This window comes from Oncorhynchus gorbuscha, linkage group LG03 (genome assembly GCF_021184085.1).
Source record: "Oncorhynchus gorbuscha isolate QuinsamMale2020 ecotype Even-year linkage group LG03, OgorEven_v1.0, whole genome shotgun sequence".
NCBI lineage: Eukaryota > Metazoa > Chordata > Actinopteri > Salmoniformes > Salmonidae > Oncorhynchus > Oncorhynchus gorbuscha.
Window position 1 is genome coordinate 43,114,581 of NC_060175.1, and position 13,007 is coordinate 43,127,587.

The 13,007-nt window shown below is 41.7% G+C and overlaps 2 protein-coding genes and 5 non-coding genes across 10 annotated transcripts in view; 6 read left to right on the plus strand and 1 right to left on the minus strand.

Moving 5' to 3' along the window:
• Positions 1–5,569, plus strand: LOC124031409 (guanine nucleotide-binding protein-like 3). Its single transcript, XM_046342616.1, has 15 exons — positions 1–102; positions 315–373; positions 711–851; positions 976–1,092; positions 1,172–1,264; positions 1,433–1,568; positions 1,675–1,778; positions 1,963–2,113; positions 2,502–2,589; positions 2,868–3,045; positions 3,372–3,514; positions 3,710–3,846; positions 3,939–4,081; positions 4,322–4,397; positions 4,678–5,569. Exons 1-15 carry the CDS (start codon positions 90–92, stop codon positions 4,779–4,781), a joined length of 1,683 nt encoding a protein of 560 aa, XP_046198572.1. The 5' UTR covers positions 1–89; the 3' UTR covers positions 4,782–5,569.
• LOC124032485 lies at positions 2,212–2,286 on the plus strand. Its single transcript, XR_006838297.1, has one exon. It is a non-coding gene; the product is annotated as a small nucleolar RNA SNORD19 (small nucleolar RNA).
• Positions 2,663–2,736, plus strand: LOC124032489. Its single transcript, XR_006838301.1, has one exon. It is a non-coding gene; the product is annotated as a small nucleolar RNA SNORD69 (small nucleolar RNA).
• On the plus strand, positions 3,567–3,641 carry LOC124032487. Its single transcript, XR_006838299.1, has one exon. It is a non-coding gene; the product is annotated as a small nucleolar RNA SNORD19 (small nucleolar RNA).
• On the plus strand, positions 4,135–4,208 carry LOC124032488. Its single transcript, XR_006838300.1, has one exon. It is a non-coding gene; the product is annotated as a small nucleolar RNA SNORD19 (small nucleolar RNA).
• Positions 4,466–4,541, plus strand: LOC124032486. The gene has a single exon (XR_006838298.1). It is a non-coding gene; the product is annotated as a small nucleolar RNA SNORD19 (small nucleolar RNA).
• Positions 5,374–13,007, minus strand: part of LOC124031410 (glycosyltransferase 8 domain-containing protein 1-like) — a 22,863-nt gene continuing 15,229 nt past the window's right edge. For all 4 annotated transcript variants that reach the window (XM_046342617.1, XM_046342620.1, XM_046342619.1 and 1 more), the window contains exons 3-10: positions 8,645–8,743; positions 8,246–8,462; positions 8,020–8,137; positions 7,507–7,591; positions 7,303–7,415; positions 6,989–7,155; positions 6,735–6,847; positions 5,374–6,404 (exon numbers count right to left, since the gene is read on the minus strand). In XM_046342617.1, the coding sequence (XP_046198573.1) occupies positions 6,220–6,404; positions 6,735–6,847; positions 6,989–7,155; positions 7,303–7,415; positions 7,507–7,591; positions 8,020–8,137; positions 8,246–8,462; positions 8,645–8,743 (1,097 nt within the window). In that variant the 3' untranslated portion in view covers positions 5,374–6,219. The remainder of the gene's footprint in view (positions 6,405–6,734; positions 6,848–6,988; positions 7,156–7,302; positions 7,416–7,506; positions 7,592–8,019; positions 8,138–8,245; positions 8,463–8,644; positions 8,744–13,007) is intronic.

Here is a 13,007-nt window from a genome sequence, read left to right on the forward strand (position 1 = left end):
TTGTGCTGCTGACGGGACTCAGACAGCTAGCTCCTGGTTCCACGTGCAGCAGAATTGTGTAATCGCATTGTCAGACCTATAGCACTGCAATGAAGCGTCCAGGTAAGTGTAGCTAAAGTCTTTACATTTGGCTTGAGCATTGTTTTTTCTGTATTAATTACAATTAATGTAGTATTTGTTGTGGTTCAGTTGAATACATTTTCATTGCCAGTTAGACTGCCAATGCTGGCTATACAGTCATAACGTTAGCTCTCTAGCTAGCATTAGGTTGTTAGGAAGCCAACCCTGCCTAGAATTTCGTTAATGTTTTTCAGGGTTAAAGAAAGCAAGTAAACGCGTGTCTTGCTCCAAACGTTACAAAATACAGAAAAAGGTAAACATTGTGAATTGCACTCATTTCTGTCACCACTCTTTCCTAGCTGATGTCATACATTGCTAACGTAAAAAAAAAAAAAACATTGTTAACGATAGGTAGCCAACGTTAACTCTGTTGGAGATGGTGTCAAAATCAGATTGCATTGGTCGCATACAAATATTTAGCAGATGTTATTGCGGGTGTAGCAAAAGCTTGTAAGTTGCTTAGGAAATACATGGCAGCTTTGCCTCTATGTCGGCGCCATCTTGTTGTATGAGAGATGTGCGTATATAATGTATATATGAACGCGATTTTTGTCTTTCCATGATTTCTAATATAATTTGTTTGTTTTTAGGTCCGAGAACACAACAAAAAACTAAGAAAAGATGCAAAAAAGAAAGGAGTTGGCAAAAAAGTGAAAAAGGATATTGGAGTTCCCAACAAAGCACCATTCAAAGAGGATATTCTGAGGGAAGCAGAACAGAGGAGGTCAAAGGTGAGGCCATTAACTGTTTTTGGGATAACATCCAGGTACATGTGTGGGCTCATCAATTTCATATTTTAGGGGGCAAAATAATTAGGTCTATGATTAATTTGTTTTTACCTTCTCTCCAACCCAGCTTGAAGAAGAAAAGGAGAAAAAGAAGCTTGCCAAGCAACAAGAACGGGCTCAGAAGAGGAAGAAGGAAAACTCTGCCAGCAGGGATGCAGACCCTAAAGCGAAGAAAGCTAGAAAGGTAAAGAAAATGGGTGTGTCAAAGATCATGCCCTCCATGTCACTTGACACTATTTTAACTCCACTTTTTAACTCCACAGGAGTTACCGTCACAGGAGGTCCTTGTGAAACAGATGGTGAAACAAAGTGACCCAAGGAATTCGAAGAAGCACCTTTGTTCAGAATTAAACAAGGTGAGATTATTACATCCACATGTCTGTTGGCATTAAGTCCCAGTTATGAAAAGGATAGCCCTTGTCTGGCTGAGTTGCTCTGCAAGACAGAAGGTATTATGAAAACATGCCCTACCTGAGTGTCCCAGTGAATCAATATTCATTAGGCTACTCTCATATTCACTCCAGGTGATCGATGCTTCTGACATCATTGTTGAAATCCTAGATGCAAGAGATCCTCTTGGCTGCAGATGCCCACAGCTAGAGGAAGCTGTGCTGAAGGGGGAAGGAAACAAGAAACTACTATTCCTGTTGAACAAAATAGGTAATAACCTTATGGGAGAACATTCTTTCATGTCTATTATATTTTAAGTTCAACTTTAAAAAGTAGTTAAACTTTAATACCGTAAATTACATTTTCCATCCTTCAGATCTTGTCCCTAAAGAGAATGTGGAGAAGTGGCTACAGTGTCTTCAGCTAGAGTTCCCTGCTGTGGCGTTCAAGGCATCCACACAACAACAGGACAAAACAGTGGTATGTAAATGCAGTACCAAATATTTGAATGGGATTAATTTCACTGACTACTTGGGGAGGTTCCATATTGATGACCAGCTTCAGTCACCTGCGCAGAATGTAGAATGTGGGTAATTACTGTGTAGACTTTTAGAATATTGATAATTAATGCATTTACATGTTTATTTAAATAAAATAAAAACAGCAAGAGAAGAAGGCCAGGTTTGCAACTCTTAACGGAGTAGTAGACCAGACCAAAGGAGTGGCCTGTTATGGCAGCAGCATTCTTCTCCAGCTCCTGGGGGACTATGCAAATGCAACAGGGAGAGGGGGCTCACTAAAAGTGGGCTTAGTCGGTAAGTAAATGACTCCCCTAACCATTACTCAAACATGAACAGCATCTTTTTCCTTGATTAGTATGGCTCTCAAGTGGTGTTATTAAAGGGTTGTGGATGAGAAATGATGAGGATTTATGTGAACTACTGATGTCTGTGAAGACTAATAATCCAACTCTGATCTCATACATAGCTATCACAGTGCCCTGTTGGGTACCCTATGTCTGATCTCTTGTTCTTTCAGTTTATTTGATCAATTATATCATGACTGCAAGTGCAAATTAGCACGTTATGTCTGCTATATCAGGAACCCTTGACAATAAGATGAATCTTTAAGGGTTTATCCTGCACAGTATAAATACCCGTTGTCTATGACTTCCACATCTGATGCCCTCCTCTGTCCCCTCAGGGTTCCCAAATGTGGGTAAGAGCAGTCTGATCAACAGCCTGAAGGGGATGAGGGCCTGTAATGCAGGAGTCCAGAGAGGGATCACCAGGTGTGTGAAGCAGAACCATTTTAATAATTCATGATAGTAATGGGGTCTGTTTTATTCGCAGATGGTGAGGAGTTGTATGAAGCGTGATGAAGTTGAAGATCTGACAACCGTGGAGTCTATATTCAATACAACACTGAGCTTCATATACTTCATCTGGGTCTTGCCAATTAGGGCAAAACGGTCAAACACTTGGCTATATCTGTTTTCTTCTATTTGCTCAATGCATGACTGTCATTTGAAGCTTCCCACCTAACACACCTGATGTCTGACCCTTGCAGGTGCTTCCAAGACGTCCACATATCTAAGAATGTCAAAATGATTGACAGCCCAGGGATAGTGGCAGCCCAGTCTAACCCAAAAGCTGCCATGGCGCTGAGGAGTCTCCAGGTGGAGGATAAGCAGGAGACTGTTCTAGAGGCTGTCAGGACCCTGCTCAAACAGTGCAACAAGCAACAGGTGAGACAGCGGCGATCCCTGCTACTCACTTGGGCTCCCGAGTGGCGCAGCATCTCAGTGCTAGAGGTGTCACTACTGACCCTGGTTCAATCCCAGGCTGTATCCCAACCGGCTGTGATATGGGAGTCCCATAGGGCGGTGCACAATTGGCCCAGCATCGTTAGGGTTTGGCCTGGGGTAGACCGTCATTGAAAATAAGAATTTGTTCTTAGTGGACTTGCCTAGTTAAATAAAACTGGTGTAAGGACATTTTACTGCCAAGTTTAAGATCTAGGCCTAGCTCATCTGAGCATACTGATAGGTAAATCATGGACTTTGTCTTTCAGGTAATGCTTCAGTACAATGTTCCAGACTTTAGAAACTCCCTGGAGTTTTTATCCTTTTTTGCCAAGAAGCGTGGATTTTTACAGAAGGGTGGAGTCCCCAACACAGAACTGGCTGCCTCTACCTTCCTCGATGATTGGACAGGGTTAGTGTTGTCATCGTAACTATTTGTTAAACATTTATATTCAGGCTAGCATGGGAAATGAGGATAATTAACGCAATTCTTGAATTTAAGTGAAGACTTCTAATCCAACTCTGATCCCACTGTTGAGCCAGGCGGAGTACCTTGCCTGGAAACTAGAATATTTATTTTATATACCAATAAATTATATATTTTCAGTGCAAAGCTGAGTTACCACTGCAAAGCCCCTGAGAAGCCAAGCCTTCCCCCATACCTCTCTGAAGACATTGTAAGAGAGATGCAGAAGGGGTGGGACTTGGACAAGTTGCGGAAAGGCAACGAGGAGACTCTAAGAAGTAAGTATTTTCTCTAATAGAATTAACAAAGTAGTTTCATTTTACAGAAATTAGTGTGTTGTGTGATGATGACTGACCCACTCTCCTCGCAGGTGTAAAGTTCCCAAACCAGGCCAGCAGCATTGTCCTCCTGTCTAAAGGCCCCACCGCCGGAGTGCTGAGTGACGCTGTTGAGGACAAACCTGCTCCAGAGCCCACTGAGGAAGATATGGAGGGTAACTGTGAAAATAAAGAGGTAGCTGAACATTTTTAACCTGATGAATCAGATAAAAGTAGTCTGTGCTATCATGGAAATGAGGACAAAAACGCAAGTCTGATTTTAAAGTGAAGACTTCTAATCCAACTCTGATCCCCTGCTGAGCGAGTACCTCGCCTGTAATCAATAATCAAATGCATTTTTTGGTAAACACCTAAACCAAATATCTTTTCAGGGCAAAGCTGAGTTACTACTGCAATATCTTCCTCTTAATTTCAGGCTGGTGGGGTTAAAGAGGTGTCTGAGGAAGTGACTGCGGAAACAGATGAACCACAAATAAAGACACCAGTCACAAGTAAATCAATAAAAAAGAGAGCCAGCTTCATTCCTGTTCCATGCCTAGTTAATGTAGAGTTAGTCTGTGTGGAAATGAGGACAATAACGCAAGTCTGAATTTCAAGTGAAGACTTCTAATCCAACTCTGATCCACTGCTGAGCCAGACTGAGTACCTTGCCTGGAATCTATTATGAAATTAGATTTTTTTTTTTTTGTATTTCAGGGCAACGCTTAATTCCTGTCACATTCCCAAACAAGTGTTGTCAATGTCACTGAAGAAATTATTTATCTTTTGCAGACAAACAAGCCACGGTGAGATTACAGATTCCTGGCCCAGTCAACATTGACCTCTCCTCAGTCCACACAGATGACACCTATGACTTCAACACAGATTTTAAATGAACATCTGTCCTTTTTGTTTCTCAAGTCTTTTGTCATGTCTAAACTGTACTGGCACCATCTGTTCTGTAGACCTGTGTGATGGAAAATCTTATTGTAGTGGCTTAAATAATCCTTGGTTCTTGGTAAAGATGAGGGGGGGGTGACATTACACTCTCCTACAGATCATCTGGCAGAACACCCAGAATATGTTCATTGGGTTGGTTCTGGCAACATCTATGCAACGTGTAAATGACCAACGTATGAGCTCTAACAGGACTGCCCTGAGTTCCTGACAGACGTGTACAATGATGCATCAAGTATGTTAGAACCTCTCCACTTTATTAATAACAGTGAAGATTGACTTATTTGTCCCTGTGTAGAATTTCCATGACAGGCTATTAGAATCAAGTGACTGTTTATAAGGCCTCTGTGTGCATGTAACCTGTATAATGAGTTGGTAAATGTTTTGCCTTTTGAGTACAGGTCCATGTGAATTAGTGTATATAGCCTCAAAACAAATTGATCCATAATTTCAAGTGCTTTCATTCCAGTAATTGTTAAAATTGTGTTTAATTTGCTTTGACATGGTGTTGATAACACAACCAAGACTCCAGGTAGTTGACTTGGTTTTATTAAGATTTTTACAAAAGGATGACAATTTGAATATTTATCTGCTAGAATAATCCTTTGTACAAAGTAGAGTACAAAAATAAGCCCTGACTGACTTGTAACAGCTGTAAGCAATCACCACATTATCAGGAGGCGTGTAGCGTTTGAGAATACTTTAAAATAAAAACCATAAGAGTTGGTCCCGTGTGGTTTTGATTCCCACGGGCAACCAGTATGAGAATGTATGCACTCTAGATAAGTGTCAATGATGTAAATAAGCTATTCGACACATGCTATTGCACATGTATTGATACCATAGTGGTTTCTGTATACCATTATATCCATCCTTTGCAAAATGCAATCAAGAGAAAGGATAGTAGGCTTCAAGCTTGTTTATAACTATTTGTTGTGTAAAGTTTAGTGTTGTGGTACTGATATACAAAAGAGTTAAAGTGCGAGACAACCAGCAGTAACAAAGAGATTAATTCTGTCAGAACAAGGATCAAAGTAAAAGTCTAAGGAAAGAGGCAATCTTGGCAAATTGTTAGAGGGCTCGTTCCTGAACACAGGCACATGATTATCTTGTCTCATGAAGCTAAGCATAGAACCATTGGCGCATCTCAACTGATGTGAAATAAGACCACTACTAGACTATTGAGATGTATCGTATGACACATTTCTATCTGTAACATGCCGCTGTCTCTGCCTGAGATCTTCATCACTGCATGGTAAACAGTAGACATATCACTGGAATGGGCTTGCATCACGTTAGGGTTCCTGAGAAGTCACTTTGAGAGGACAGACAGGTAGAGGCAGACTAGCTGTTGTCTGGTCACATCCCTGCTTTAGTCTACTTGTCCCCTGCATGTTTCCGAACTGGATGGAATTTACGCATGGGGTCCTGAATATACCACTTGTCCCAGACTTCGGTGAATGAAGAGGTCCTGGACCATGGTTTGTAATGTCCGTTCCAATGGAGGAGTTTGGCAGCTTTCACAAACTGGGGAGAGTAGCGGTTTCCAGCACCAGTAGCCCCTGAAAATAGAGCAATACTGAGTTTCTATGCAAACAAAGGCCAATAAATTAGGCTGCCAGTCAGAAAGGGCAATGATGATACAACATTGCATCATTAAGTGTGCCAGGGCTGTCTGCAGCTCATTGTTAGGGAGACAGACAGCAAAGACCCCCCCCTGAACAGTTCCTCCTCAACTTCTCTTACCCCCACACATGTGCTCTCTCTCCACTGCAAGTGCAAAAACATTGGTGGGAAAACAGCTGTTGGCTCAGTGGGGAAACTTGCTACATTATATGAAGGCTATCTAATCAAATACTACGGTCTGTCGAGAAATGTGTAACAGTTCTTACCTAGGTGTCTGACGTGCCACATGGGGTCGATGCTGGAGTGGTGTTTGTAGAAAACAATGAGCAGGGGAGGTGTGGTAATACTCTCTGCCAGGTTCTTACTGTAGAGGTCCTCTCTGACAATGGAATCAAATTAAAGCAAATAAACTCAAACGGAGTGCTTTACAATAGTCTACAATCTGTGGGAGATTTTTTTTTCATCTCTGGAGGGCTGTGGGAATTCTGACACTGGCTGTGTGGCCCTCCAGGTGACTTACTGTGCGTTGAGCTCCATCCAGTGTTCCAGTTGGTTGGTGATGTTCTGACGCTTCCACTCCGTCAGGTTGGCCACGATCACGCCGGGATTAAAGGAACACGTGTTAGCCCTCATGCCCAGCTTCTTGATGGCCTCTTTTTTAAAGTCCAGGAAGCCAATGTAATTGTTCTAAAGGAATACATACTTGAGAAGATTAAATCATTGCCAATATTTGATATATGACACAAAGTACAAAAAAAAAATGCTTTCACATCATTAGTTTTTATACAGTGGCTTTAATCACTATTTTTTTTGTCTACAGCTGGTGTTGTGTACCTGGGTCCCGGCCCCTCGAACGATGCCCTTTGTGGATGCAGAATCACAGTCGTCTGAGAACGCAGCTGCGTGACCTGACTTTAGGCTTGTGTCAAAAAGCTCTTGGATGTCCCCTGCAAACATATGTTTACTTCTCATTATTTATTCTCTTTCAGTAAATAAATAATCTTACTGTGCAAAATATCATGTTCGGTTAAGCGCTACCTTGTACAATGATGTCATCATCCAAATAAATGGCCTTTTCTGCATCTGGTATGAATACCGGCATGTAAAATCTGGCAAAGGTCAACTAAAACCAATAAAGCAAACGAGTAGTATTAATATTAACAGCAGTATGTATATTGTGTCATTTTGGAGTAACTTTTATTGTAAATAAGAATAGAATAAACAGTTCTCCCAATATGGATAAAAATACCCTCAAATTTAAATAAAACTGTGTCACATACCATGAAATCCTTACTTACAAGCCCTTAACCAACAATAAGGTTCAAGAAAGAGTTACGAAAATATTTACCAAATAAACTAAAGTTAAAAATAATAATAATTCAAGATGACAGTCTGCACCTAACCTCATAGTCACTGTATCATTTCAAATTCAAAATGCTAGACTACAGAGCCAAAATAAATTGTCACAAAATTGTGACTGTCTCAATACTTTAGGAGCTCACTGTATTATCTATGAATATCAACATCTATAATACATGTGGTCTGCCTCACCGGTTTCACAGAGTCAAGCTTCTGAGGATTTTTGGTAATCTTCCCATTGAGAAGTTGTGGCTCAAATATGATGATCTTGTGCTTGACATTGTTAAGCTGAGTCTTAGTCATCCACACTCTGGGGATTGAAATGGGCATTAAAAACACTAACATCATTCAGCCTCAAACAAGTCTCTGTTGTGCTTTTTATTAACAGCATGGCAGAGGTAACGTGTTAATCACTCACTTGAGGTGATCCACAGTGTCATTCATGGTCACAATGTTGAACACAATGTTGGCTTTGCTGTTCTGGTAGACACTGTTCATGGCAGCTACCACAGCTCCCAGTCTCTCCTCTGCAGCAGTAATGACCACTGGGATCTTCTCCCCAGTTCTCACAAGGTCTGGTCTGAGCTCAGGAGAAAACTCAGACTCAAATGGCAGAATCATACCTGGCACTGCATCTGTAAGAAGAACATTCAGTTCAATTCACTTCAGTTTAGATCAGGGTGATCTGTAATGCAGTCAGTGGTATAAAGACCACACAATGCAGAACACTACACATATCCATCAGCACCCTAAATGTTGTATGAGAAAACAGAGTGTTTAAAAAATTGCACCCACAACCAGATATGGAAACATTTACCTGGATTCTCACTTCTAAGGAAGTCATTGAGATTCAGGAGATTCCGTTGCACGATGATCAGAAATGCTACTGCCAGCAGCACAAGGATGGCCACATTTACTGAAAAATACAGAGCAGGGAGAAGAAAGGATGAGAACATTTTAAGAGACAGCCCTAAGGCCAGAGGATGGCGATATTGAGTCGTTTCATCTTGCATTGCTTTTGGACAGTAAGATGAAATTACTCAATATCGCCATCTGCTGGCCTTTGGACTTACTCTTTAGATGTTCTCATCCTACTGAAGAAAAGTGTTCCATACAGTTCAGTCCCGGATCCCCTTCCTGATAACACTGAACACTAATTATAGCACCATAGAAATAAAAACAAAAATATATTTTAAGCTCCTTGAATTCTCACAGAAGCCACTATGTCACAAAAAAATATCCCAACACTTTCCGTTACTGCTGTAGGATGACTTGGACATGATTTGGTGTGAAAATGAAAAGAGGGTAAAAATAAATAAATCACATTTCTATCCACAGGTTAAGAGAGTAAAATCATAACATATAAAAATAATCACAACAGCTGTGATGGAAATAGTCATTTTCTTTACAATTTAAAAAATGCCAACAGATCATTTGTTCGTTTGACAGTGGGATCTTTTTGGGTTTGTAAAATTAATTATGCGAGAAATGGCAGTGGAAACACCTTTATGTGAAAATATTAATATACTGTAACAACCATCATATCGAAGTAAACTTGGAGTGATGCAATGACATGGTGTATAATCCTCCCACTATGACTCGGGAAACCATGCAGTTTATTAGGCTACAGATTAAAAAATTATGATGAACTTCACATGGTGGTGAAAGTGCACGGTGATCTTGATGCTCCTTTTCAATAAATATTGATAGTCATATTCTGGTGACATCATTGGTGGGAAAAAGTGCTCAAACTTAAAAGTAAAAGTAAAGATATCTTAATAGAAAATGACTCCCAGTAAAAAAGAGTCACCTAGTAAAATACTACTTGAGTAAAAGTCTAAAAGTATTTGGTTTTAAATATACTTAAGTGTCACAAGTAAATGGAATTGCTAAAATGTACTTACGTATCAAATCTAAAAGTATAAACCATTACAAATTCCTTATATTAAGCAAACCAGACGGCACAATTTTCCTATTCTTTTTTATTGACTTGAGGTGGCAGGTAGCTAGTGGTTAGAGCGTTGGGCCAGTAACTGAAAGGTTGCCGGATCGAATCCCAGAGCTGACAAGGTAAAAATGATTAGTTCTGCCACTGAACAAGGCAGTTAACCCACTGTTCCCTGGTAGGCTGTCATTGTAAATAAGATATTTTTTCTTAACCAACTTGCCTAGTTAAATAAAAAGGTTAAAAAAAAAAATCTTTACAAATGAAGTATTTGTGTTTAGCGAGTCCGCCAGATCAGAGGCAGTAGGGATGACAAGAGGTGTTCTCTTGATAAGTGAGTGAATTGGATCATTTTCCTTTCAAAATATAACACACCTTTGTGTGTCAGGGTAAAAGTATGGAGTAAAGAAATACATTATTTTCTTTAGGAATGTAGTGAGGTAAAAGTCAACGTTGACAAAAATATAAATAGTAAAGTACAGATAATCCCACAAAAAATGACTTAAGTAGAACTTTAAAGTCATTTTACACCACTGGGTGACGTGATTATCTTGAATCCAAGATGGCGTAGCAGTCAAACGTCTGTCCTTCGTCTTGTCCCATGTATATATCATTTTATATATTTTTCTTTGCATATATTTTCTAAACCTCGACTTCAAAATACTCTCCTGCAACCCGCCTCACCCAATGTGGTGTGGATCTGTTTTTTCTAAAGTATTTTTATTTACCTCGGAACCGGAATTCCCCAACAGAAGCTAGCCAGCTCACTAGCTACTAGCTAGTAGTCAGCCAACCACCGCTAGCGGTCATCAGCTAACCTTTAGCTCAGAAACCTCTCGTCAGTTTGTACAATGCGATTCATACCGGACCTATTTTCTCTCCATATCCCTGGATTCCTACCACAAGCTCTGACCCTTTTCACCTGGATCATCGCAGCTAGCTAGCTGCAATACAAGTGACTACTCCTGGCTAACATGTGTTCCAGAGCAAGCACAATTAGCCTGGAGCTAGCCCATGCTAGGCCCATCTCCCGGCTAGCTGAAGAGGCCCATCAGCCACTCCTGGGCTACTATACCCGGACCCCTTCTTCTACCGGTACGGGGCACCGAACACCGCCGATCCTTCACGACTGGACAACCGACATAATATGCTCGAGGGGGGTACTCAGCTGGCCCTTACGTCGCAACGTCCCCTGAATGCTAGCCTGCTAGCTGTCTAGAGCATATCGGGCTGTTAGCTAACAGGCCCATTGGCCAATTTCTCGGGCCACTATACCTTTTTTCCAATTGGCCTGGGCCCCTTTTACTCAACGAAGCCCTGCTTATCCATCACAACTGGACTACAGATGTAATCTGCCAGAGTCCCCCCCCCCCCCCCCAACAAGCCCCTCCATCACGATGTCCCCTGAATGTCATCTGCTAGCTGTCCAGAGCATATTGGGCTGTTAGCTGAATAGATCTATCGGTAAATTTCTTGGGCCACTATACCTATTCTCCCAATTGGACTTGGACCCCTCTGCTACTCGGAACCCTACTAATCCATCATGACTGGTCTATCGACGTCACCGCACGCGGAGGCTAAAAGAGACTTTTCTCCATCGCGACGTCCCTCTAAGGCCCTTCTGCTAGCCCCAGCCTGCTAGCTGTCTAAGTCGCCGTGTCTCCAGCCAGCCCAACCACTCACTGGACCCCTATGATCACTCGGCTACACATGCCTCTCCCTAATATCAATATGCCTTGTCCATCACTGTCCTGGTTAGTGATTGTCTTATTTCACTGTAGAGCCACTAGCCCTGCTCAATATGCCTTAAACTACCATTTAGTTCCACCTCCCACATATGCGGTGACATCACCTGGTTTAAACGTACAATATCTTGCTCATCACCTAGGTTTACCTCCAATGTACTCACATCCTACCATACATGTCTGTACAGTCATGGCCAAAAGTTGAGAATGACACAAATATTAATTTCCAAAGTTTGCGGCTTCAGTGTCTTTAGATATTTTTGTCAGATGTAACTATGGAATACTGAAGTATAATTACAATCATTTCATAAGTGTCAAAGGCTTTTATTGACAATTACATGAAGTTGAAGCAAAGAGTCAATATTTGCAGTGTTGCCCCTTCTTTTTCAAGACCTCTGCAATACGCCCTGGCATGCTGTCAATTAACTTCTGGGCCACATCCTGACTGATGGCAGCCCATTCTTGCATAATCAATGCTTGGAGTTAGTCAGAATTAGTGGGCTTTTGTTTGTCCACCCGCCTCTTGAGGATTGACCACAAGTTCCCAACGGGATTAAGGTCTGGGGGGTTTCTTGACCATGGACCCAAAATATCGATATTTTGTTCCCCTTATGGCAAGGTGCTCCATCATGCTGGAACAAAGGCATTGTTCGTCACCAAAGGCATTGTTCGTCACCAAACTGTTCATGGATGGTTGGGAGAAGTTCCTCTCGGAGGATGTGTTGGTACCATTCTTTATTCATGGCTGTGTTCTTAGGCAAAATTGTGCATGAGCCCACTCCCTTGGCTGAGAACCAACCCCACACATGAATGGTCTCAGGATGCTTTACTGTTGGCATGACACAGGACTGATGGTAGCGCTCACCTTATCTCCGGACAAGCTTTTTTCCAGATGCCCCAAACAATCGGAAAGGGGATTCATCAGAGAAAATGACTTTACCCCAGTCCTCAGCAGTCCAATCCCTGTACCTTTTGCAGAATATCAGTCTGTCCCTGATGTTTTTCCTGGAGAGAAGTGGCTTCTTTGCTGCCCTTCTTGACACCAGGCCATCCTCCAAAAGTCTTTGCCTCATTGTGCATGCAGATGCACTCACACCTGCCTGCTGCCATTTCAGAGCAAGCTCTGTACCGATTCTGCAGCTGAATCAACTTTAGGAGAAGGTCCAGCAAGCGCCAGGACCTTCTTGGGCGCCCTGAAGCCTTCTTCACAACAATTGAACCCCTCTCCATGAAGTTCTTGATGATCCGATAAATGGTTGATTTAGGTGCATTCTTACTGGCTGCAATATCCTTGCTTGTGAAGCCTTTTTTGTGCAAAGTAATGATGACTGCATGTGTTTCCTTGCAGGTAGCCATGGTTGACAGAGGAGAACAATGATTCCAAGCATCACCCTCTTTTTGAAGCTTCCAGTCTGTTATTCGAACTCAATAAGCATGACAGAGTGACCTCCAGCCTTGTCCTCGTCAAAACTCACACCTGTGTTAACAAG

Coding starts and splice junctions, on each gene's coding strand:
- LOC124031409 (XM_046342616.1), top strand. Junction 2,590..2,867: donor GTCCAGAGAGGGATCACCAG/GTGTGTGAAGCA, acceptor TGACCCTTGCAG/GTGCTTCCAAGACGTCCACA. Junction 4,398..4,677: donor AATAAAGACACCAGTCACAA/GTAAATCAATAA, acceptor TATCTTTTGCAG/ACAAACAAGCCACGGTGAGA.